Here is a 26,910-nt window from a genome sequence, read left to right as displayed (position 1 = left end):
TCCTTATATCCTATGTGTAGTATCTCCATTGTTGGTAATAGATGGAAGCGAAACCTCAAGTACTCTGTTTTCCATTGTGAATTGGGGAAGCATCTCAGATACCTAGGGCACCAACTCTGGGTTTATCACATGATGACAATGATTGATATATTCATGATCCCCGCATTTTAGTGATTGTATTGATCCAATCTACCTTCTTTGCGGATTCTTTGACCTTCATGGGATTCTGTGGGAGATTTGTTTCATCCCTCTCACATATCGCAGGATTTCAGATACCTGTGTTTTGATATCGTCTAGATAAGGATCATCATGTTCTCCTAGCATATCTTTTACATCTTCATACAATGAGTTCTTGCGTGAATATATGATCTTTCAATATGCGGAGAGCACCCTCCATTCAATCTGTGACCTTAAGAATTCCAATCCTAACTCGTACCTTAGTGACGTTATCGGTAAAGACTGAGGCAATTGTAAAACATGTTTCCATAGTTTGCCTTCTATCTTGTCCCAGTTGATGCCTTTTGTTGTTGGGTTTATGTCCAGGCCATAGATGAGAGATGGAATTACCTTGCCTGTGTATAATTTTACCAATGGAAGCAGAGAGAACTTGCAATACATGTGCATAATTCTTTTCATTTGTGCACCTAATTGCATTATCTTGCTTTAGCAGACTTATTGTTGGAAGACTCCGTAGACAAAAACCAAGATATATAACCTTGTTCACTACTGATATGGTCTGTTCCCTCATTTTCCAAGCAAATTGTGGTACATACTTTTGCGGCCATCTGAATTTTACAATTTTTTATTTCAATGGATGGATCTTTAAGTCATTCAATTCTGAATATTCTCCCAAGGTTTTCAATAGGCGTTGTAATCCTATCTGAGTATAATCCAAAAGGACAATGTCATCTGCATATGCGATCCATGTAATATTTTGGCTTTCCTAACTTTCAGACCTGGCTACCCAGCATTGTCCAGGCTTTTAGACAAATCTGACAAGTAAATATTGACGAGGCACGAGCCCAAACTGCATCCCTGCTTGACCCTTCATTCAGATGATATTGGGTTGCTCAGATTGCCTGTCCTGTCCAGTCTCATCTGCAATTTTGTGTATCTGTGAAGTTCCACAATAACTGCTAACAGTGGTAGTGGTAGTCCCTATTTTTGCAGCTTTCTCCACAACAGGCTTCTGTTAACAATGTTGAAAGCCTGTGAGAGATCAATCCATGCCACATATAATAGGGGTCCGCTTTTTTCTAAATGATTTACTGGAAATTAGATTTATTATCAGGCCATTAAATGATGTTGATAGTCCTTTTCGGAAGCCAATGTGTTGCTTAGGCAAGATCCCTTTGTTTTCTGCCCATGTTTCCAATTCATTAAAAACTATGCTTGCAAATATTTTGCTGTCTGAATCTAGAAGAGAGATCGTGCGATGGTTTTTGGGATTTTCCAGATCTCCCTTCTTAAAGACAGGTATTATTATTGATCTTTTCCAAGATGTTGGGAATTGTTTGGACCTGATGATCCATTTGAATAGTGCTGTTAGAACCTTTAACCATGTTCTAATGTTTGATTTCAGACTGTGGTTGGTCAACCCATTAGGTCCAGCTGCTAGTGAGAATGAGGCTTTTTAATTGCTTCTTCTACCGTGTCTTCTGTGAAATTCAATTCCGACTGTGGGGCTCCTTCAAATTCCTTGTTGGTTTTGTGTACTATTTACTTAGATATTCTTGCCATGCATCTTCTGTTATTATGTTACTTTGTGCAGCTCTGTGACTTAAGGTTTGAGTTGATGCGAGACCAAACATTTCTCGTATTGGATTGCTCCACTACCTTCAGCAGGACTTCTCCATCTGTTTGAAGGCGTTGTTTGTTTGCCTTGGACCAATTCTTGTATTCATTTCTCAGCTGTTTAATTGTTTGTACTGCTCCCCCATTAAGTGTCTGTTTTTAAGTGCATAGTCTGCTTTTCTTAGCTCTCGGTTTTTTGCCCATGTGTCATCAACAAATGTATCTTTGTGTCGCTTTCATTTTTTTCCCATCTATGTTACATGGCGTAGCTAAGTGCCAAAGTTTGACTGATTACACACTGTTTTCATCCCATTATTGTGCAAATCATCAACACAATCTCTGAGATTTTTGTTTAATGTTATTACTCCTCTGCAGAATAAGGCCAATCTATTTTGTCCATTGTTAATTGTTATTTCTCCATCAGTCTTATATTTATCATTTTGAGTGTTGTTTAGCCAACTTGCAAGCAACATGTTATGGTCAATGCAATTGTTTTCTTTGATGGTAACACTTTGGCATTTTTCAAACAGCGCTTTGGACAAAGACAGGTAGTCTTTTGTCGTGTTCGAATCTCCTCTTTTCCAGATGGCACCTGGAGGAATATCTCCCTTTATATTGCCATTAGACGTGGTTAGATTCCATTGTGTTAGGAAGTCTATCCATCACCTGCCATTTTGAGTTGTTTTCTTTTTTTACTTCCTGTTGAATCTGTTGTTTCCAAGCATTACGAGTTTAGTTCTCCGAACAGTATTACATATGTTAGGCCATATTGTACCTCAATGCTTAACAGCAATTCTGTTACAACCTGTAGAAACTGATCTATATCTGAGTTAGCTGCATGCTAGTACAAATTAATCACTGTTGCCGTTTTAGGTATATCTCCATCCCTTATTTCTATTTGTACTGCCAGAATGCCTTGAGTTTTGTTACTTTGGAGCGCAATGTTCTTGATTTTTAAAATTTTGACAAGCAATTAGGAGACCGCCCGAGGGTCGTCCATCACCCCGACTTGTGGCTAATTGTTCTAATATTGAGGACCCATCTACTTTGAATCTGGATCAAAGCCATGTTTCCTGAAATGTTTTAATGTCGTATTGATTTAAGATTTCCTCTTTATGTATCTTACTTCTGAAAGAACTGGAACTTTGCGTGTTCCAAATGCACAGTTCTGTTGCCTATTCTGCTAGAGTAACTCATTGGGAATTCCTCATTTCTTGAAGATTTGAGTAATTATTTCAAGCAGTAGTGCCCATGCTTTTGAATTGAGGGTTGCCATTCTCATTAATATTTTCATTTATTGGGCTATTGCTAACTACATCTGTCCCCTGCATTGAGTTCATTTTTGGAGGGACTGATGTTAATCAACCCTCTCCATTCTATTAGGCAGTTAGATTGAATCACAGATCGTCCTCTTCTATCTCTGTCTGCTCCACATCTCCAAAACTGCAACATTTCTGTTTGGGGAAAAATTCCATTATGGCCTTTTTCATTTTGGTGGGTGTCAAAGTATATTCTTTGCTCTTCACATATGCTGCTTCAGAGGCTAATTGATTGGGTGTTGATTTTTGTTGTTTTTTTACTCCATGTATTGGACTCTGCACTCAGGGGAAACTGTTCATTTCCAACGGTGTGTTCAGTATTTGAATCCTCTTGTATTGGTCGTCGTGTCGGAGCTTTGAATATACTTCTCAGTTCACTCCTTTCTCGAGTTTCAGCTTGCCCGTTTTCTTCCATTTCGGTTGCTTTTAAGTCGTCCCACAATGGTCCACTTCTTAAATTGTATAGTCGTACCATTTATGTCAATTTTTAGCAACCTGTTATTTCAGATTCCGTGGCACCACTAAATGATTTGCTTACCGACTGTGAAATCACTTATTAGTTACGTGATTCTTCTATTTTCTTGGTGCAAGCAGTTTGTACTGCTCACTATTCACTATTGTCTAATCACCCCAGTCGTTACCAACACTATATTTGCTCACTGTGATACTGACTCTTCTGTTCTTCATCCACCCGCTGCTGACACCGCGTTCACCTCGCCTCACCGCAGTCCCGTTGTTTCACTTCCACCTTGTTCGTTCAAATTGTAAAACAACTCACAGCCTTAGGTGAATGTGGTGGCAGGGCTCATCAAGTTCACCGGATCACTGGAATACTCTTGACATTCTTGACACTCCTCACAGTTTCCACAGGTGAGGTCCGCACATAAATCACACAAAGCACAGCAAACACAGGTAACACACTGCTATGGGCTAGGAGTTTTGAAGGAGTGTCTCAGGATCAATGGAAACGGAAGGCAGACTCTCCAGCTGTCTGCAGCACAGATAACACACTCCACCTCACTCCGCGACACACTCTGCATCGGGCTGCAGGTTTTGAAGGACTGTCTCAATATCAATGGAAACAAAAGGCAGACTCTTCAGCAGTCTTCAGCACAGATAACAAGGTAATGTTCAGATAAAATCAAAAGCACTCAGCTCGGTGCCTTGTATTAAAGGTGAACCCTCCAGCGGAATCACTGGCTGATCCCAGATGTCCTCTGCTCGTAGGTAGCAGGAGTGAAGCATATTGCTGTAAGGGGTTCCGCCTACCATTGGCAGAATAGACAATTAATGTATGTATGTGTTTCTTTGGTTCCGATGTTATGCTTGGCTTGTTTGTACTATGCAACAATGAACTTTAAAATATAAAAAGTGTCAAAGTTGAGTACACATAATTTTCTTAATTTGCAAATCAAAAGGCCAGTGAAGAATGACTCAAGTCAAAAGGGCTATTTCCAAGTGCAATGTTTACATAGACTGCATTGCTAAGGTATTTCACTTCAAGTTACAGAGGCATATGTGCAGACAAGTCTTTGTTTCTTTTCTAATTTGTAAATTGATCTTCAATTGCCCTATTTATTTTGCCAGTGAAGAGGATTCCTCAACTCAGAGACATGAGCTGAGAAGTGTGGCATGCTGAAAGAAGGAGTCAGACAAAGGGGTGGCATGGTATGATAGTAGAGGAAGGAGGCGAGCAGGAGTCTAGAGTAGTGGAGTCAGAAGAGAAGTAACATCAAAGCAAAGGGTGGAGGTGAGAGGAAGAAGGAGTGAACCATCCGAGAGACAGAAGAGTGTTAGGGGCAGAAAGGTGGAAGGAGAGAAAGTAAGAGTAGAAAATAAAAGAGGAAATCGTGGGCGTGAGGGAACAAGCCTGAGCAGGTGTAAGGTGCTTCCCAAATCCCTATAGAACATTAACATCTGGCTAGATTGGGGACCGGTAGGATGGCCCTAAGGGAGCTAAGAGAGCCACAATTTTAGGGACACCATCGATAATCTAAGCCAGGAATTGAATAGTAGGGGTTAGTGGTCCGTATCACTAACCTGCGTAACAGACACCTGGGTTAGGGATCAATTCCATGGGAGACGAGAAACAGAGAGGCAGACCCACGATCCACACAATAAAAATAAAAACCCTTGAACCGACCATGAGACTCAGAGTGTTTTCTGTGCCACTGATGACATGTATGGGCTCTTATCTATGGAGTAATTTGCAATGGACCTCCCACCATCGACACATGGTTAGCACTGTACTCCCTCATCAGTCCTAGGAAGTTCTAAGCCATTTCCCACAAGCTGAGGTTTTGAAGTCATCAATGAACCATTCTTCAAAGTACTTTTTTGCTCTGCTCTGTTAATGATAACTGAACTGGTCTAAACAACTTGTTATTCCCTGTATTTGATATAACGTAAAATGTCACATACCTTAAATTCTGGCTCTCTTTTGGACAAACGTTTCAGCTCCCGGCTTAGCTTGAAGGCTCTTAGCATGGCGTCTTCACTGGCTATTGATAAATATGCCCGGCTGGCAATGCCCTTGTATGTGTTGATACGGGAGAGCGAGAACTTCAGCAAGTCATACTTGCGGCCGTTGCTGCACTCCAGGCAGGAGCAGGAAATCTTATGCGGTGTGGTGATGATGTGACCTTTCTTCATCAGCATTTCAACAATCTCGTAGAGGTCCTTCTCACAAGCCAGAGTAAGGGGGGTCACGCCTGGCGCAAAGCGGGAGTTATCGATGGAGTTGTCAAAGAAGGCCATGGAGAAAGACTTGATGTCCATTTTACTGCCTTTCTCCTGGTCCAGGCGGTCGAGAAGCATCTTAACCACATGGGGCTGATTGGTGTCCACAGCCACCAGGAGGGCCTCGTGGATCTGCCGGAAATCAAACTTGATGCAATGGAGCAACGTCTTCATGATCTCCTCGTTGCCCGTGCGGATGGCCAAGTTGAGGGCCTCTCGCCAGGAGCGGTCCTCGCTGTCGTCCAGCTGCCGCAGGATTCCATCGCTGATCTGGAGCAGCTGCTGCACTTGGGCAAGGTTTCCATCATAGATGGCACTGATCAGGGCAATGGGGAACTTGAGCTTCTTATTGACTATTTCTCGCCAGTTGGCTTGCTGTAATCAGACAAAATACATGAAAAAACGATTAGCATTTTCCAGGTGATTTCGATGAAGCTATCCACTGTGTGGATTCAGATTAAGGGCAAATTCCAGACACTGTTTTTTAAAATTTTAAAATATTGAAAGTACTTACAAACCATGCTTCTGAATCGCTGTCCCTTTCTTTCTTACATTTTCTTTGATGCAATGGTCTCATAGTTAATAAAATACAAATCTTTCTTACAGTATTTCTTTTATTTCTCTGTTATTGTTTTACAAAGCATTGCCTTAGATCTGCAACATCACCAAGGGCATCAGTTTATAATCCTCCTAAATTGCATGGGAGGGGACCATAACTATTTACACTTACGTTCAAAGGGTCCCCTTTCTTCCATACAATTTGGGACATTTCCCAAATGGACGGGAAATGTGAAGAATTAAAAAAAAGATGAAGTCGACTTTCCTCATCACTTTTCCAATAATGCTGCCTGCAAATTAAACTTTGGATGCAGCATTTACAAAGGATTCCTATTGAATCCATCTGCTTTTATCAAGTAGAAAAGTCAGGCGGCTTCCATAGGAATCCTTTGCTTTTCTGCCAGGATGAAAATACATGCTGGTGAAAAAAAAAGGTGCTCATTCAAGTCAGAGTGAGAGACCACGGCGGAAATGTAGATCCCATTTCATGTCCACACTCCACCTTCAAATAAAATGAAAATAGCTTGGATCGTTAAATTACAGCATAAATAGAATTTATTTTAATTTTATTGTTTCATGCGTAGATCTAACTCAAGAGCAGCGCAGTGCTGTACAGGGTGTGGGGTAGCCACCGTTTGAGCTGGTGTCTTTTAACAGTAGTGCAGTTATCCGTGTCAAAGGGGAGTCACCCTTCTAAACTTGAAGCAGGAGGCTCATTCAAACACATTTCAGAACAAACTCTGCCCTAGGTTTTGGAAGTAGGAGTTTGGGATGTCTCCAGTCAAGAAAATGACTCCTGTGCCGAATATGTAAACCTTGATGCCACACATTTTCTCCTAGTACCTCTCAAAGCAATTGCTGGGAACAGTTCTCTTTTTGTTTTTTCAGTACTGCAACTTTCAGAATTCCCTTGAGAGCAGCCTAGAAAACCTGGAGCAGATCCAAATGAGAGCGAAGGAAATAAAATGAGGACTGAGATCAAATTTGAACCGGCACCACAACGCAACAGTAAGCAGCAAGCCAGAGGAGCAGAAAACGTACCTGCAACTCAGAAAATCCAGTCCACAGTTGACTGAGGGACATCACACTTAACACAACCATGCTGGAGGGTTTTTGAATGCCTACCAGCTTGGTAGCCCTCCTCCTGTGGGAAAGGCAGGCACTGATTGGTGCAGGTGATCAGGTGAGAGCTGCAACCAATGTGGAGGTGAGAACGACAGTGCCCTGCATTATGAGAACAGACAGCACCAAACGACCGGGCGGAGTAAGGATGGCGAACATAGTTCTGGAGAGTTGGTGGTGGAGATTTGAAAAGGTAAGGCACTTCGGAGAGAGTTGTATCAGTGGTATGTAGTATAGTATAATGTATCGTAGTGTAGGATTTGGGAAGAGGGCGAAGAGTGTGAGAGAAAGGAAATTGAGCATGTGAGAGATAGTAGCACAGGAGTGTGGTAGTAGTAGTCAATGTGAGGGGGGTGAGTGTTAGGAGATAGTGTGGGGAATGACGTAGAAGTGGGGTGTGAGGAGAAAGGGTGCAGGTTGGGTTGAGACTAGTGAGAGTGGGCGTAGCGAAGGGGTGAGCAGGCACCACCTACCCGCATTTCATAGACAGGATAAAAGCATTGGTATTGGTAGTGTGAAGAGAGGTAGTAGTGGTAAAGAAGTGCTAGTAGGACAGACAGGGTAGTGACATCAAAAGGTGGAGGCGAGGGCTAGTAGTGAGAGTATGAGTTGTGACAGCAGTAATTCTGAAGGCAGTAGTAGAGAGAAGTAATAGAGAGAAAGTAGCATTAGTAGAGAGAGAGAGGTAATAGTGAGAGTGATAGTAGTAGTTGTAGTACAGGAATTAGTTTTAGTAGTGACAGAGCAGGAAGAGTCGCATTACAGTAGAGAAGCTAGAAGAGGAGAGAGTGGTAGGGAGAAAAGGCAGGGACATCATAGAGAGACGTGGGGCGGACAGAAGGTGGGTGGAGTTGGTACGATGGAACAGAGATTTGGGGAAGGAGTAGTCTAGTGGAAAGGTAGGGGGTGATAAGATTAGAAGGCACACATACACCACCCTATAGTACTAACATATAAGATAGTGTAGAGTCAGGTAGGAAGTCCCTGAGGGATAGCTTCCTTCATTACCCCTAAAGTGTTGGGTACACATATTTTCTGGATCACATATGAAGATGACATCATTTTGCTGGACCACACTAGGGTGGGCATACAAAGATTGCTGAACGCTCTTCCTTCATATTGCAAAGAAAAGGAATTGACAATAAACACAAAAAACACAGCTAATAACCCTGACAGTGGGGAAACATATAAAGAAAAAAACAGTTTGGTTAGGGGGGAGCGAGTGGTCGAAGTTGATAACATGAAGTACCTGGGTTTTGACATCTACACCACACCGGGTAAGAAAGCAATGATGGAAGGTTTCTACTTAAAGGTATCTAAAGCAGTGGCACAAATGAGGAATTTTAACTATAATCCCTCTTTTGAAATGTTATAAATCAAAAATTGTTGATCTATGGTGCAGAGATCCATCATAGTCTACTGAAGGGAGACTTTTGTCCTCTAGGGGGCCTAATTATGAAGATAATTTTACTTTGCTACACATTCATCCCTGCCCCAGTAAAGACATTGGGCCTCATTATAAGTATAGCGGTAAGGCAACAACAGCGCCGGTATCGCTACCGGCACCGTTGCTATCGTACCGCCATAATACAAGTTGTGCACGCGGGTCTCGCTCTGCCCGCCAGGTCTGACCTAGCGGGTAGTGCGCCACCTGCAAGCCCAACTCGTGGATGCACCATTCGCGGGTGCCGGTAAAATCACGGGCTCGGCGGAAGCCGTGCCTTTGTTAGAGGCACGGCTACTGCCAAACTCGTAATGAGGCCCACTGTTTGCAGAATTTAAAGAGGGCGAGGGAGGATTAAGAAACAGCCTCATAGAATGGTCTGAACAACGATTGGAAGAATGGGGGCTGGAAGGAACTTTAATAAAACAGCCTCCTGGTATATACAAACAAAGGCTATGGCGAACAGATTGGTGCAGAACCTTTGATTCATTGGGGAAATATAAAAGATACCAGAATTACATTGTAGACCACAAATAATTGTGAATTTGCACACAATACTTATGCAAATACCCCTCCTGGAAAGTGGGCTATATTCTGATGCGATTCAGATTTGATATCCTACCGACCAGGGCAAATTGGGTAAAATGGAAGAAAATAGATGGTCTTGAGGACTGTTGCAGATTTTGTTCTGCCCCTAATGAATCGTTAGACCATTTATTTTTGCAGTGTGAAGCACTAAAAGCATAACGCCTCATACGCTTCAAGAAATATATAGACCGATATGTTAGTAATACCGGACAGGTGCTCTGGAACATGCGCTGGTCCAAGATACCTTAGCATTGGAGTAACTGGGTTGACAGAATAGAAGGAGCTGTTAGATCTGTCCTGCAAGGACATTAATAATTCTTGATAAACTGTTCTAATTGTATTTTGATATTATCCGATAGCACAGCGCGTAGAGCGCTAGCTTTGTCATCGGTGCAGAACCTGCTGACGCAGGTTCGAATCCCGGCAGGGCCAAAACTCTTTCATCCTTCTGAGCACCACACACCGTGGGTAATAATAAGCAGCGCTCAGATGCCTGAGGGTTCGTAGCGCTATATAAATGCTAAATTATTCTTATTATGATTACCTTCTGTTGTTTTAAAAAAAATAATGTTATGTAATTGTGCAATAATTGATGATGATGGTTTTATGTGAGTTCGTTTTAACTGAAATAACAAGTTTGCATTGTCTTTTTCTTTTTTATTTGAGCTGATGGATTTGTGTAAAATTTTAACTGGTTTTAAAGCTGAATGCACAATAATTCAATAAAAAATATATTTTTTTAAAACCACCACATTTTGAGAGTTTTGCAGAATTAGAGAATTATGGGGATGTTTGGAGCTGATACAGTGATCGACTTCCAGAGGAGTGTGTGCCACAAGATATGTGGAGCTTAGCCACCAGTTATGCTGGTGTGCTACTCTTGACTGCTTTGTAAATGATACATGCAGTCTTGAGCTGTGTTCGTGGAGAGGAAACCATTGTAGTTGCATAGGATGAGAACGATGTTGGTACGGGGGGCTGCGGTGTGGTGGACTGCTTTTAGTGGAGCCAGGTGAGCAGCTGGGAGCCCTGTCAGGAGGGTATCTCCTCTATCGATGTGCGAGAACACAACGGCCTGCCTTTACTCTCAGAAGTCCTGCAGTGGGATGAAGGGCTTGATTTTGCAATGGGCGATTTTAAGCTAGGCTGTTTGGGACTTCTTGCGTATGTATTTCTGGAAGGACAGGCTGCTGTCGATGGTGAAGCCTAAGGATTTTGCTGAATCCCAAAGTTGCGGATCAAATTCTTCTAGGCAAATATCATTGAGTCATTGTTGGATGAGTTGTTGTTTAGCAGGGGGCCGATGGTGGATAGTCCACATACAGGACATGATGATGGCTAGGCAACCGTGGAGACAAATGCTGCCCAGTGGGTGTTTTACTCTCATGTATAACTCAGTATCCTCCACGTATTGGTGGATGGCTATAGCAGGATTTTTGAGGGTGTCCAGAGGCTCCATTTAACGGTTAAAGAGGATCAGTGTGAGGATGAAGACGTGGGATACTCCATAGTATTCTGGGAGTTGGTTAGAATGCAACATGTTTGTCTGGATGACCTGTGGGGTCATTACGACCCAGGCGGTAAGTACACCAACTTTACCACCATGGTGTAAACTATGTTTACACCATGGTGGATGGCGGATTTACTGCCCCATTCCAAGGTGAGTGGGGCGGTAAATCCCCATTTCCCATTTACCCTTCCCCATTCCCATTTTTGCCCCATAGGGCATAATGGGAGTGGGGAAGGCGCTAATTACGGCACCGTAAATTACGGTGCCGTAATTAGCACCAAGGCGGTTTAGCGCCATGGATTTTAACGCCTGCTAAAAGCAGCCGTTAAAATTGGAATCAGGCGTTAAGGGTGAACGACGGCGTTAACCCTTAACGCCTGAGTTGTAATGAGGCCCCTGGTGTCTGTCAGAGAGGTAGAAGTTAAACCAGTTCAGGACAATGACAATGAATACCGAATACCATAGTGTCAGTGAGGATTGAGAGGAGGATGCAATGGTCAACAGTGTCAAATGCAGCTGAGATGTCAAGGAGAATGTGGAGGTCCAATTTTGTCATTTTGTTCCTGTGAAAAGGTTATTTATTCTGTCACATTTCTCCTGAGTTTATGGAATCTTGGGGTCAAGTGAGGGCTTGGTACAATGCTTTACTACATTCAAAGAGGGATTTGCTTCTGTTAGAGCCTGATGTCATGATAGTGGAGTCATAAGCAGCTTTATCCTCTTTGAAGGCATCATAAAGTAAGACACAGACAACAGATTCAATTTTCTAAGTAAAAGCTTTATTTTGCTTGAATGTCAGGATGGATTAAGGCCTAATTTATCCTATGCTAAGGTGGGATTTCCCTACCTAGAGAAAACTAAGGATAGTCTGTGTCAGTCAGTTCAAAACAAGAAATATGTCTGTGTCCAAAACCTATACTTGCCCTCACAACTAAATATATACAATGTGTAGAGATATCAGCATCAAAAGAAATAGTGTTCAAACTTAAAGTTCTGAGTGTCTTCCAGCTCTTGGCTTATACTCAGCCTCCCCTTCCCCAAGAACAGAATAGTTATGAAAGACCTTGGGGTTCCTTTTCCCAAGAATTCAACACAGTTCACAACATCTCAAGTTTGTTTTTCTTTCTCTAAATGTTCAACTCAATCCACAAAGTCTTGGGGTTCCCTTCCCCAAGAGGAGATTATACGTGGTTTCCCCATTTTTCAAGTTCAGAACAGTTCCAAATGATCTCAGGTTTCTCTTCTCCAAGAGGACAAATCTTTCAGCTTCCAAACCGAAAATCAGTTCAAACCTTCTATCTTTCAACACAGTGCCAGTTCAAATCCTTGGTCATCCATGCTTTTCAATAATTCACATACACTGTTCTGTTTCTGCATTCACCATTCATTTCAGCAAATGTTGCAACATACAAGCTTCTTTATATTTTCTTTCCTTTGCTTTTTCCACGTATGGGTCACTCGGTGTAGGCATAATTATCGGACCACACGGTCCACCCATTACAGGTCATGCAACCGATAACCCTATGCACTTTGTTATACTTCGGAATTCTTCAGATTCTTGCCAACACAGGTTTTCTCTGTCAGCCTGTAGTTCTCTCAAACTCATATATCTTTGGCCAATGCTTCTTTGGCTTTTCCACAACTTGTGTCTCATACAACTCATTCTGTGATGTTTACCCCTTTGCATCACGTTGCTTTCGCCTCATTCATAAGTGTTCATTATTTCGTATGTTCGTGCTGCATTCAAATATGCTCAGCATATCTTTTAGTCAGTTCAGTTTTCAATAATGCTTGTTGAAAATTTCAACGTTATTCATAATACTTGGCACGTTGTTCAGTATTCAAAAACAAAATTACTTGTAACATATTGCAGCTTGTTCGGTATTCAAAACCACCTGGTTTGGCTTCCTTTAGCACTTGTAATAGTTTTCAGTTCGTTCAGCATTCAGATATGCTTCCAGCCCCGGAGCGCCCCAGTACGAGTGTTCCCTTCTTTGCACTCACTGGTATGCGGCCGCTCATTAAGGTTTCTCATTTCTGTTTCCAATCTTCTCTTCATTCCTCTTTTTCCTCGCTGGAGCTGTAGTGAGCATCACTCGCAGTCCTACATAGTGTGTAGATCTGCACTTGCCCAGCAGGAGCTGATGAGAGCCCCTCTCGCTCTCGAGGAGGCCTGCAGCGTTCGGGCGGCTTTGGTGTCCCACAGCTCCTGCTACCGAGCAGGGAGGGCTGCAGGCTGTTCGCCCCTCCCACACCAGTCTTGGCCCCAGCATCTCCTTCGCACTCCTACTCAGCACAGCTTCCCTCGTGCTGGTTCTTCTTCAGCCCGTTCTGCTTCTCTGAGCCGCGTCCTTCTCTCCAGGCTGTCTCTCTTTGTCTGCTGGGCAGTCACCAGTCTTATACACCTGGGACTCACTTTAACTGCCTGACCATGGTTAAACTTATTAGCTGTCCATGCCTAGCCATTGCAATTGATTTCCTCCAAACCCCTCTTCCTTGTCTCAGTACCAAAGTGGTGTGAATGAATGGAGGTTTGCGTAACTCCCAGTAGTTTCCTCCCTCTTTTGGTACTGGGCTGACATTTATCTGAATTAACAAGAGGAGGCTGATGTGTGTTTATCCCGCCCAAATGAGCATGTGTCCTCTTAGTTGATCTCTTCCTCATCGCAGTATAAGCATGGTATTTCTGAGGGTCACTTTGAAAGGAAGAAACGGGCAAAAGTTGACCGTAACATACAAAAGCTGTGGGGAAAGAAGATTCATCGTGAAAAGGAAATGAGGAATACCATGTCTCACCCAAGGACTTCGTCTCCCCATTCCACAAATTCCTTCCACCCAGTTGATCCTCCCTTGCATATTCACCCCCAGGGTCGGGAACCAAAATCTATGGCCTTCCCATGGCCATATGAGCAGAGGGTGCCAGGGGAAAAGAAGTGAGGACACCTTCAGGCTCCTCACACCTCAGTGATCAGACTCCTAGGGTTGGCATAGAGAGATGTGAGGTTGGTGAGATTTCTGTGGTTACTGTTTTGGTGTCATCATTTCGTTAGGGCTCTGATGAGCGTTTGTTGGATGTTAACTCAGGGGCATACCATTGGGCAGATGGTGTCGTCATAGCATGCCTACTTTTTAGGAAGACATGAGTGTCTACCATTTTCAAAGCGGAGTTGTCGAATAATTCTAGGAGAACATTTGCTTTTCATGCGCTTTGCCTCTAAGCTTTAATTTAAAGATTTGGTGGTTTAGTAAATAACTTCCTTTCCCACAGGACTTTTTATTAAGTGCAAAACACATGTTGAAAGTGGCTTTGATCTGTGACTGTTGCTTCTTGTAATGCGGTCTCCCTTTGACTGGCCAGTTAGGCTGTACACGAGGGACAAAGCCCAGAGCACAACAAACACAGAGGCACTTTCACAGTTCTTTTAAAACTTTAATGGAACTGGAGAACAAAACATGCATAGCCCTGCTGAGGTGCTACAGATCCATAGTCTCCTTTTCTTTAAGATAAATTATTTTCATTTATTTTCTGTTACTGAAGTACAAAGGAACCAACCAGCGTACATAGTCATTCATTGTCACCATATTATCTCCGGGAGATACAAATACAAGTTCTGTCATTATACATTCAGAAATTCCCAACTTAAATATAGGCATTATCCCCAATACATTACCCCGGTAATCCCCCAGGTCCACCAACCCTCGCTGGGCAGGCACCATCACAGCAATGAGAATCGGCAGAGGTACAGAGGTTTGACGGTCACAGCGAGTAGCCTTTCAGAATATTCCATAAATGGCAACCATGCATTCCTATACTTCTCGTATTTATCCATACTCGGTACAGTAATGCATCGTCAGTAAGGTGATCAATTGCCCATGTCTTCTAGACGTATAACCCGTGGGTCCAACGGTAATTGGATCCCAGTAATATTTTGTATGTGAGCTAGCACGTCTTTCCAGAAATGACTCGCCATACCACATGTCCAGAGTAGGTGTATCAGACTACCCGCCTTTGAGCACCCCCTCCAACAATTCAGAGAGTAAGAGGTATTCATCTTATTCAATCTCTATGGGGTCATGTACCATCTCTAACACATTTTCACCAAACACTCTTTGTCACACATCTCGAAGATCCATGGGTACGAGCACAGACACGACTCTAGGATTCATCGTCAATTTCCAAACCCTGCTCTTGCTCCCACTTATACATATACAATAGTCATTCCCCAGGGTCATATCTGTCTAATAGTTTGTATAGAGTCTATCTACACCTTAGCATTATTTATATCATAGCAGATCGTAATTTCTAATGCATTCAGTTCTCTTGAGCCACCCGCTTTTGCACTTAGGTGAGAGGCCCAATGCCACAATTGCACGTATTGAAACCTATCCCCTTCACCAACATGAAATGTAGCTTTGCATTCTTCAAATGATAGTGGTCTGCTCCCCAGGTAAAGTTGGTTGAAATGTTCTAGTCCACCTGCAATCCAGTTTCTAAATCGCACCTTATCTCCCCCGGAATGGAACTCTGGTTTGTCCCAAATAGGAGTGAGCGGACCCACGCCTGTTCGATTATCCTACCTACTGGCCACTCTATTCTAATAGTGTATAGAGTCAGTATGGGGAATTCTGTTTTTATAATGTGAAAGGTTCAAAAAGGGTATCCATGGCAGAGGGACCAGGCACCAGGCTTTTGCAATGCGCTTCCATTTTGGCTCTACATCTCTACTCCACCATGTCAGAACATGGGACAACAGGGCCGCCAAATGATAACAATGGATATCCGGTACACCTAAGCCCCCACTCCTGTTTCCTCTGTATTTATTCTCTCTTCTTTCCCCATATGAATTCAAGAATTTTGCCTGAAGCGTATGCAGATTAGGATCAGGGACCCTAAGCGTGCTACAACAATCTGGGGATCAAATTCATCTTTACAGCTGTTAATCTACCAAACCACAATAGTACATGTTTTTCCCATCTATCCAAGTCCTCGTACAACTTCATAAATGAAAGGGGGAAAATATAATGAAATAACTGCCAAGTGGGACTAGGGATCTGTACACCCAAGTAGCTTATGGTTGTACGTACCCAATAAATTAGGCACACCTCAGAGATTCCTGCCGTGTCTGTAGTGGCATAGATAGGTTCAGGCCACTGGATTTGGAATAGTTAATCACAAATCCAGAGGCAAGTCCAAAGGCTTGCAGTTCCTCCATTAATGCAGTCAGAGAAGCTTTCATCTCCCATATAGTGCCCATCACATTGTCCGTATGTGAGGATATCTTATATATTTCTCCTCTAACCTCCAACCCTTTTATCCTCTCACTACCCCTGACCCTTTTTCACAAATTGTTCCATAGATAAAAAGCAAAGATCAGGGGGGATAAAGAAAAACCTTGTCTGGTCCCCCTTTAAATAGTTACTGTAGGCGTGACTTGTCCATTCACTCTGATAGATGTAGATGGCTACTGGTAGTTAGCCAAAGCCAACTTTCGAAAGTTCGGACAAAGTCCTCATTCTTAATCTCTACCTGTGGTGTGCCCCAGAGGACTAACCTTTTGCCCAGGCAGTTCAACCAATACCTGACACCTCTCGCCCACCGCATTGCTGCTCTCCGCTCCAACTTTCAGTTCTATGCGGATGACACTCATCTCGCTTTCCAGCTCCCCTCTGCCACCTCTTCTCCCTCTCTCATCCCGGATTTCCTGTCTGCAATCCAGGAGTGGTGTGCCACCAATGATCTCTGCCTTAATGCCAGTATGACGGAGATTCTCCTCATCGGCACACCTTCCTTCCCAGCCACTCTCTGGCCCGTCACTCTTGGCCCTCTTCCTGCTCCCACCTGTGAGGCTAAGAACCTCAGGGTCATCTTCGACGCCACACTCTCCTTCTCTCCTCACATCTCAGACGTCTCTAAGAAGTCAAACTACCAGCTGCACCATGTCAGAGGTATTCTTCCTTTCTTCACCTTCCCCCAGAAGCTCACTGTCTCCAGAACTCTGGTTCTCTTTAGGCTGGACTACTGCAACAGTCTCTTTTTAAATCTGCCTGCCTCTACTCCGTCTTTGGCCTCAAGCCCAGGGATCGTATCTCTCCAGCCCTGAAATATCTCCTACTTTTTGTGCCTGGGACATACCTCCAACTCTCTCTTGAGAAATATCTTCCTACTCAAACTCTTTGCTCCTCTACCTCCAACTCCTTGAGGGTCAGTCGCTTCTCCAAGCAACGAGTTAGGGGCAGATCTCTTTCTTCGGGTTGCGCCTGCCTCTGGAACAGCCTCCCTACCTTTCTGAAACTTGAGCAGAACCATCTCCGGTTCCGGAAGCACCTCAAGACCTTCCTCTTTGCTTCTGCCTTCTCTCTTCCTCTCCCATTCTGATCTCCTGTCTAATACATCACTGGTCACCTTGTTAACCTCTAAACTTGGGCCCAGGTCCCTGCCCATCCAATTGCACACGCACTGTCTCCTGGCAACCCCTGCAGTTGGGGTCTGTATCTGCAACTCTACAGTCCCCTTACCTGCACTTATTAGATACCTGCTGCCTGCACCTTTAACACTTGCCACTGGTTTGGCGAACTACTTGTGTTTTTGATCCCATGTCTAGCACTTGTCTACTCTGCCCTCCCCCCGGCACTGTTCCCCTCCATCTACCTGCACTTGCGCGACCTCAATGTAACTAGACCTAGTAAGATAGTTGTCTTTGTCCTCCCCCTGTTTCCGCTCCCTTGCCTCGTCGCGCCTTGAAACACTTGTTATTGTTATTGTTATTTTGCATTTATATAGCGCCTTATATACCATTGGTATGGTCTGAAGGCGCTTGTTGGTTGAACGCCCTTGGGAACCGAAGTTCGGATCAGTAGAGAGAGTAGAGAGAGTCAAAAGGGTGTGTATGAGCACCTGGTATGTGTGCAGCTCGTGCGGAATCCGTGTAATAGCTGCTTTTTAGCGGTAGGTGTGGTGGTTGAGAGATCAGGAGAATGTGTTTGTTCTGGCAGGATTTTCCCAGACTGGAAGTGGCTGCGTTAGGCCTGAGGAGACCGCCTGGCTGGGGGGGGGGGGTGTAACCAGCAGTGATTACTTAGGATGATGTGGAGAGAGCGGCGGATGTTGGTATGAGGACAGTTATACCGAATGGTGTCATATTATCTCTGTGTTCTAGTTGAGTGTTGATGTAAGGCAAGAGTAAGAGTGGGGTGTGATATGATGGGTTATATGCTCTTTCAAACATTCTCTGCAATTCTATGTGCTCCAGTCTGTTCCATGCACCCCTATCACTCCATGCATTCCGGCCTGCTCCATGCTCTCCGGTCCGTACCACACGCACATGCAATCCGTCTTGCCTCGCGCTTCTAGATCGCTCCGCGCGCTCCAGTCCATCATGCGTATTCCAGTCAGCCACACGCATGCAGTTTTGTCTTCCCCACGCGTGCACTCTTGTCTGCGCCAAGCATGCACACTTGTCTGCCTCACACATGCATTCCTCTCGGTCCCACGCATGCCCACCTCTCTGCACCACGCATATACTTGTGTATAGGTGTGTTATAAATGCCATATCATATCATAATAGTAATTGGTCTATAGGATTTGCATTTCAAAAAGTCCTTGCAAGGCGTGGATGTCAATACTGTAATCGACTCCTCCATAGATGAGGTTATCCTGCCAATATCGAGAAATGTATTAAACAGCTTTGTAATATGGGGTATTAGTTGAGCCTGGAATTTTTTATAAAACACAGCAGTAAAGCCGCCTGGCCCAGGAGCCTTATTTTTCATGGTTTTATGGCCCATTCCACCTCTGAGGGTTGAATCGGGACTTCCAGAGCAGGCTTTAGATCCACAGGTATGTGGGGTAAATCTGCTCCAGATATATAATGAAAACAGTCTATAGCCCGAAGAGGCTCACATGTCATCAAGGCGGTGAAATATTTATGGATTGGTTCCAGCTTTTCATCATTGCAATATCGCATCAACACATTTTCATCTCGAATCCGCTAAATATTATTCTGGGTGTGTACCTTCTTTAGTTTGTAAACCAGTAGTTGATTCGCTTTATTACCCTGCCTATAGTAGTATTGCTTAGTCTTAAGTAGATCCTGCGTCGATCTATCCACAATATTAGCTTCCAATTTTGCCCTTGCTAAAAGACTTTGGGGCTCATTGTAAGTCTGTCTGTATATGTATTACTGCCACTTTTACTGTTCCACTAAACTAGGAAGCAACAGTAATACCATCAGCGGTAATACCACCAACGGTAATAATGTTGGTGGAATTAACGCTGATGGTATTAACACAGATGGAATTACTGCTGAAATCACAAATGAAGAATGCATGCCCTGTAAAGGCCCTGTACCTGCAGGATCTGCCCTTACGCCCTGCACATGACAGATTACAACCCACAGGACTAGGGGATGAGTGACAATGCTGCAGTAAATCGTCAATGCATATTCACTCAACAGTCTAGCAACACGTACATAGGACTACAGGAACCACAATGCAACATTACACATCCCTATACATGGAACGACACGCTTTAACACTGCAACAAAGTAATGCAACACTGGCAGATGTAATGCCATGTACTCAGGGGACCAGGGATGTGATGCCATCATGGAACAGAGGCAGACAACCTGCACAAGTACAACTAAACACCCATCAGGGAACATGCATGGAAGCCGCACACAGGACCAACACAGGTACCATGGCATGCTGCCCTGTCAATCATAGACCCTGAAAGCGACGAGTGCTGGCTGTGTGCATGGTGTTCCAAGACAGAGCAAATGTACCCCCTCAGTGAATGACTCAATATGCAAGTACTGGCATGGTAAATCATGTTGTGTGACAATACCTGTGAAATACATGCACAGACTGTCTACCGATGTAACGGGCAACACATCCACAAAGCCCTGTGACTGACACCTATGACCTTTGCCCTTGCATGAGACTCTGGACACCCCCAGTTACTATGGATGATGACATCCCTGTATCGGAATCCACAGACCTACAACGAGGCAAACACATCGGACCAGGCTCTGCATTGAGCGGACCTTAGGCCTGTTGAAGGTTCATTTAGAGGGGACCTTATGTACAGAACAGAGAAGGTTGGACACATTGGGCCTCATTATAAGTTTGCCGGACCGGGAACTATGGTACCGGTAAGCATGCCGGTACCGCAGTTCCTGGGCCAGCAAACTACGAGTTGTGCCCGCAAGCGCATCATGTCGGATGCACCGGCACCGTTATGAAGGATGCCTCAACCTCCCCATTCCCTTTCAGCCCTATAGGGCCGTATGGTAATGGGGAGCATCTTTTTTCCGGCGCCACACAAATAGGGAATTTACGGGCCCGCAGGGCCGTAATGACCCGGTAATTGCCTATTCGCGGGTGCCGGAAAGTTTCAGAAGTTCTAATGAGGCCTATTGTCCTTGCCTGTGCCATACTGCACAGCATTTGCCACAGGTGGAATGTTCCCCTGTCCCCTGATGAGGACAGGCCACCCAGAGAAGAGGATGACTCACTACCTGCAGGTGCTATGCTGCCACGCAGTGAGTGGGAAGAGGGTAGGGATGGACGTCTGGTTTGGCAAGAAATGATTGACAATTTCTTTTGAGGCCAATTGACATGCACTTGCATCACCTCTGTATTGAGTCAAATTATTAATCAAACAGTTGCAAACAATAAGGAATCTTCTAGCATTGCTTCAAATGAACAACAATTTAATTAACACATGTCAAACAACCCTCCTCTAAAGCCCCCCCAAAACACCATCCTTACACCTCCTCCCTCCTGAAAAACGCTCCCCAAGAACCCTCCCAGAACACCATCCAAAAATACCCTCGTAATGTCACTTAGTTGGCAATCACTTCCAGTGCCTCTTAGGCTTGGAAATCTGCTCCGGCAGCTTAGGAGTCAGGTGGTGCTGTAAGCGGCACCTTGAGTTGCCGGGTTGTGACTCCTCAGTGGGGGTGACAGAGGTGGAGGGCTTGGACCCCTGGCCCTGGATATGCTGCAGGGTCAGCAGCATGCAGGCATTTAGGCACTGTACGAAGGCCGAGATTCCCTCAGTGTGTTCCCTCATCCACTGCCCGACCGTGGTGATGGCAGTAGTGGCCTAGCAGAGGAACGGGAAATGAGGTGGCATTACACCTGCAGGCAGTCCCTCATGGCCTGCATGTGCTCCACCTACTGGCCCGCTAGTGTCTCGAGAGATGTCTGGCACTGCTCTACGGCATCTAGCCGAGGCCAAATGGCTGGCATGTTGTGCATGGACACAGGTGGTGGGCTGTTACAAGGGATGGGGCTAAGCTCTTGGAGCCGAAGATCAGGAGCTCCTTTTCCTTGGTGGTGCGGTCACTGACAGTGCCACAGTGTTGTGGCTGCTCATGCACTACCCTAGATAGCGAAGAGGGTGTGCTGGTGCTCTGGCATATGGGTGCTGGAGCGGGGGCTGCAGCCGTGTGGATTACCATAGGTGCCAGATGTGGTGTGGCTATGGTAGTCATGCCACCTACATGGGCGTTGGAGGGCCACTGGGCAGCCCTGTGTGGATGGTGCTATCCTCCAGCCCTGCCGGAAGTTCCACTACAGTAGTATGTGGTGGCCTTGCTCCGCTGCTTACTCCCGCTGCCTAGGGGTACAGCCTGTGCAGGGGTGAAGGTGGATGGTGTGGCAGCAGTGGAGGATCCACCCTCTTCACTGTCCATGGACTGTGGACTGTGTACTGTAATGAAGGCATGGTATCAAAGTAAGACAAGACACAAGTGACACCAGTTCAAGGGTGTTTATTGAACTTTATCAAGGGGGTGATAAACACTTATCTAAACCTAAATCTAAGATGGGAGCAAGCTATGACCATCAAAATAATAATAATGCAATCCTAGTGGAGTCTCGTCAAAATAAAAGGGCCTATACTAAAAAACCTATCGCCAATCCTTACCGCTAAGTTACAAATAGTGTGGTATAATGTTCATGGAAAAGAAAGAAGTGTTCACTAAATGATAAGTCAGGATATTCAGGCCGTTGGCCTTCCTTCCCCACGTTTTCAGCACAGGACACAGGGGTTCACTCGAGCATATCACACTCCTAGGCTTTTTCGGCACGAGTACACAGTTCTATTACATGCATCAGGGCCTTCTATGCCCTGGTCTTTTAAGTTATCAAAAGTCTCTTGATCCAGAGGGCCTGGTGTACCAAACAAACGAAAAAGTTCCCTTCCAAGTATTCAAGTAGGGCGATTCAGTCTTCACCCTGGATCTCCCACAGCTGGGCTTGGATCCATTTTCTACGACAAACTTTACTTTGGATCCCCCTCTTCTGGGCTCAGATCCTCTTCTCCAATGCTTACAGAATATCTTGTCTTAGGTGACTCACGGTTCACCCCGGATCACCCTTAGCTGGGCTTAGATCCGTTTTACACAATTAGTCTCCCTCAGCTGAGCTTGGACCAATTACAGTTCGTATTTAGCAATCGAAGACTTTTGAATGTGCACAGGGTTTGGCTTGACCCATTGCAGGACCACTTCGAATTCACAGTTCACAATTTTACACTCTCAGTTGGATGCTTAACAGCGTCCTCCGAATGAGCACCCATGTGGTGCCGAACCACTCTGTATATGGGATCTACCTTGGTCTCAAAAGTTCAATCACTCCTTGGATATTCAATTATATTCACATCGCTCATCACATACGCCTTACACTCTGTTCTTTGCAGATTTCTTCATACAATATTACCGCTTGCAACCTTGGTTCTAACACAGACCAGTCTGCTATCAGTCTCCCCGACTCACCGGAGTGGCTTTGTTGCAGGTGCCGAGGACAATACTACAGCGGCAATTGCTTCTCTCCGCCTCAGCTATCTATGCAGGAGATACCTGGGTACCTTCAACAACAATGAACCTTTCTGCAGCTTTAATTCCTGGTCTTATGTGTCTTATTCTAGAGGGCTTGCGAAAGCAGTGGTTTTATTCCTCTGAAAAGGCCAAGAGCAATCCCCTCCCTGCAACTCTTTCTGGTCCTGCCGCCTTTCTCCTCGTGCTAAACCACCATCTCTGAACTGCTGCTTCCTCGTGGGTTAGCCTTGATCAGTGTGTGCTTTCGTGCTCCACCTTTTATCCGTGTGGGGAAGTGTGATGGAAGTCAGGTGTGCGTAATTATCAGTAATTGCCTGACTCTGCCTGACCCTTGTGTTGGGACAGGTCAGGTATATGGCTCAGGTGTTAGTCCGTTGTTGCTCACGATGAACTGTCTGTCAGGAAAGTGTTTGTGTCGAGAAAGGGGCAGGGGGTTGAGCTTCAAGGTACCCTACCTGGTAGGATGGGGAAAAGGTGTTACAGGGAAGAGGATACCATGTCTCACCCTCCAGTGTCCCACTTCCACTCCCTGAGGACCCCTCATCCAAGTGATCCACCCGCACTGGTTCACCCCCAGGAACTAGATCCAAAAGCGATGGTCATGTCCTGGCCACCTGGATGACAAATCCCCGGGGACTGTCGGGTGAGACACCTTCAGGTTTCTCACATAACCTGTTGGGAATGAGCTTAGGGTCCTTTGGAACATGCATATGGTAATGGATGGGATTACACCAGAATAATTCTGAGTCCAAATAACCGCACAAATGCAAGAATTTGGCAAGTTCTGTTTTATTAACAAGTATCTAATACAGGGAGGTTACAACAAACATCAACGGACGTATTCTCAGTCTTTCAATGATCTCCACACAAAATATGGTCCTTATTCTCAATAATGCGTCAGAGTGACGTCATACTACATGGCAATAGTGAAAAACCTATCAAGGGTCGGGATTGGTTAAGGGAAACATCTATGTATACATTTCTATAAGAGCTAGGATTGCTATTGGATGCCTGTTTTCAGGTAAACAACGTATGCCTACCTCTCAAACCATGTCATTTCAGAAACATTAGATACATAGGGCCTCATTACAACCCAGGCGGTAAGTTCCCTACTTTACCACCATGGTGTAAACTCTGTTTACACCATGGTGGATGGCGGATTTACCGCCCCATTCCAAGGTGAGTGGGGCGGTAAATCCCCATTCCCCATTTACCCTTCCCCATTCCCATTTTTGCCCCATAGGGCATAATGGGAGTGGGGAAGGCGCTAATTACGGCACCGTAAATTACGGTGCCGTAATTAGCACCAAGGCGGGTTAGCGCCTTGCATTTTAACGGCTGCTAAAAGCAGGCGTTAAAATGGTAATCAGGCGTTAAGGGTTAACGGCGCCGACGGCGCCGCTAAACCCTTAACGCCTGGGTTGTAATGAGGCCCATAGTTTCTCATTGGTCTTCAATACTATAAGGTCCTTTGTTATACGGACTAATACAATTAGTTGGCACGCTTGTGCCATGTCTGGAACATTCGGTTCATTTAGCAGCACATAAAGCCAGACCCAGGAGCAGGGACATTGGACATGAAGCTACCTCACCACCCAATTAGCTTTGTATCTCTGATCACCCATGCCTTCTGCCATGAAATTGACTCTGTACTTGGCCTTGCAGAGTATCCTTGTCTTTGAGAATGTACGGGATAGAGGGCACTCGCTATCGTGTCTAGAACTCCAAGTTCAAACTCTATTTCCATCCTTGGCTCACTTGACAGGAGACCCTGATCTGGTCCATTTTACAGCTTTTAAATGCTCTAAATGAATTAAAACTTGACATGCTTTGTGTTCTTTCTTGCACCTTAACATGAGAAGGTTCATCCTCTGCACACTCGTTCTTCTTCAGAGTAGATAGCTGACCTCGCTTTCTAGAATCTTGACTTCAGGGCAGACAGCCTTGCCACGCAACTCCATGAGCCTGCTATTATGCTGCAACACAGCTTTTCCATTCTCGCTTCATGGTTTTTGGCTTACTTAATTCAAGATACCAATGTCCAGTTTCTGTAAAATGGTGGCTTTGCCTGCATTCTATTTACTACACATTGCTAGCTTCTATGATGACTTAATCTACTTTGCATTTCAGCGTCTGTACATTTATTGAACGTTTGTTTTCTGCAGCACTTCGTGCACATGTAATCTTGCTCCGTTACACTTGAGAGTTCACTCAATCCTTATTTCATCATTGGTGTTCAGGATCTATGCATCATCTTCAGACAGTATCTCAAGGTGTCATGCACACTTTCTTATGATGTCACTGGCTCCTCTTCTTTGCTCTTTCTCATATTCCTTCAGGGAGTTCCTCCTGCAGGTTATCTTTACTTCGGGGGGTACATTCAATAGGGTTCTCTTAGCGGGTATTTTCTTCCAAACAATCGCTGCGGTTTTGGCACGACGGCTGGTGTCAAACACGGTACGGTCTCATGTCTCCAATACATGGGAGGTGGGGGGGGGCGGGATCTCCTGCAGATGTATACAGCTGCTCCTCTACAGCAATACAATGACATACTGTCAGTCATCTTGCAGACATGTCAGCCGGCTTACAAGACACTCATGCAACATTGTGTCCATTCTACATATGTACATTTTGTATGATTGCCATGGGTAGTATTAGGCAATGAGTGCTACTACTACTAGGTGGAGGTAGTGCGTACTGAGGGTGTACATGGTGCGTTCATGTTGCCTGTTGGCCTGCCAAAGTCGCTTGTTGTTGTGGGTGCGCTTGGGCTTCACTTGACAACATGGACTTCTATAGTACACATGGGTGCTTCTCATGTTTCCATGTGTTGACATGCACATTTTACGCACAGTGCATGTGCAGTACTACATTCCCCCACTACCACTGGCACTTGCGTGCACCACTGTGCATTTGCTGTGATTGCTATGTATTTTCCCATTTCCTTGGCCATTGTGCTCATCTATGCTGTATGACGCATGCTTTTAGCCAGTGCGTTCACATGCATTTGGGGTCTGATAGACTTATCTCCATCGCTGTGGCTTCCTGTTCCCGCCTCAGTGCTTCCAATCGCCTCAATGCCCTCCATGTGGAGGATGGAGCTGGCATTCTCCTTCCACGGCATGAAGTTGAGGAGTTCCACTGTGCCACCTCCTTTGGCAGCACGCTCCCTCCTGTGGCGTGAGATGAGACTGCGGACCCTTGACTTCAAGTCGTTCCAATGTTTGAGGCAGTTCTCTGCATCACGTTGAACGGTTCCCACAGCCATCACCTTGTCTAGGATGAAGGTCCATATTGCAATCTTCCTCTGTGCAGAGGTCTGCCGATGCCTGCTGCCAAACAGCTCCTCTGCATGCTGCACTACTCCCTGCCAGTGTGTTTAGCTTCCTCTCTGATAACTCTTTTACCTTGTGCAGCCTCAGATCAAGTAGGCCAGCCTTTTAGCTTTCCTGTGAATTGAGGTTTTAAAGATGGCCGCTGCATTGCTTCCCGTTCCGGCGGTGATGTTATTTCTGTCGGCGGTAATATTACCGGGTGAGTCAGTGGTAACAGTAATACCATTATCTCTGGGCGGTATTACTGCCAGATGACCATTATCGGAGGTAATACCACCTGACGGTATTACTGTTATGGCCAGGTGTGTGTTTGATCGCCCGTCAAGTCATGATATGGCAGTAATTCCACCGGTCATCCTGGTGGTAATGGTAATACCACTGGGGTGGAATTATCACTGTATTTGCACCAAACTTGTGAAGAGGCCCTTAATACTAAGTCTCCATCTCATGTACCGCATCCTCTAATTGCGTCTGAAGTAAGCAGCTGGCTTTAGTATAAGCCGTGGTGCGACACATAATTTCACCCCTAACTACCGCCTTCATGGCGTCCCAAACTGTCGCCATCATATGATCCAATGTATTATTTCCTTAAAATAGTTTGAGATCATCTCGGAGATTTACCGGCTCATACTCACATCTTTCGATATAGGATCATATA

At 44.9% G+C, this 26,910-nt stretch overlaps 1 protein-coding gene across 1 annotated transcript in view; it reads right to left on the bottom strand.

Annotated features, from left to right (window-relative positions):
* The window catches only part of LOC138528107 (short transient receptor potential channel 2-like), a 236,174-nt gene extending 219,452 nt beyond the window's left edge, over window positions 1-16,722 (bottom strand). Inside the window, exons 1-2 of the mRNA XM_069639559.1 lie at window positions 16,654-16,722; window positions 5,535-6,227 (exon numbers count right to left, since the gene is read on the bottom strand). Of these exons, the coding sequence (XP_069495660.1) occupies window positions 5,535-6,227; window positions 16,654-16,722 (762 nt within the window). The remainder of the gene's footprint in view (window positions 1-5,534; window positions 6,228-16,653) is intronic.
* Window positions 16,723-26,910: the final 10,188 nt, after the last annotated feature.

Source organism: Ambystoma mexicanum, chromosome 7q, assembly GCF_040938575.1.
Source record: "Ambystoma mexicanum isolate Mex_15411 chromosome 7q, UKY_AmexF1_1, whole genome shotgun sequence".
In the NCBI taxonomy this organism is placed as follows: Eukaryota; Metazoa; Chordata; class Amphibia; order Caudata; family Ambystomatidae; genus Ambystoma; species Ambystoma mexicanum.
Note: the sequence above shows the minus strand (reverse complement) of the source record. Positions and strands in the feature narration are given on the sequence as shown.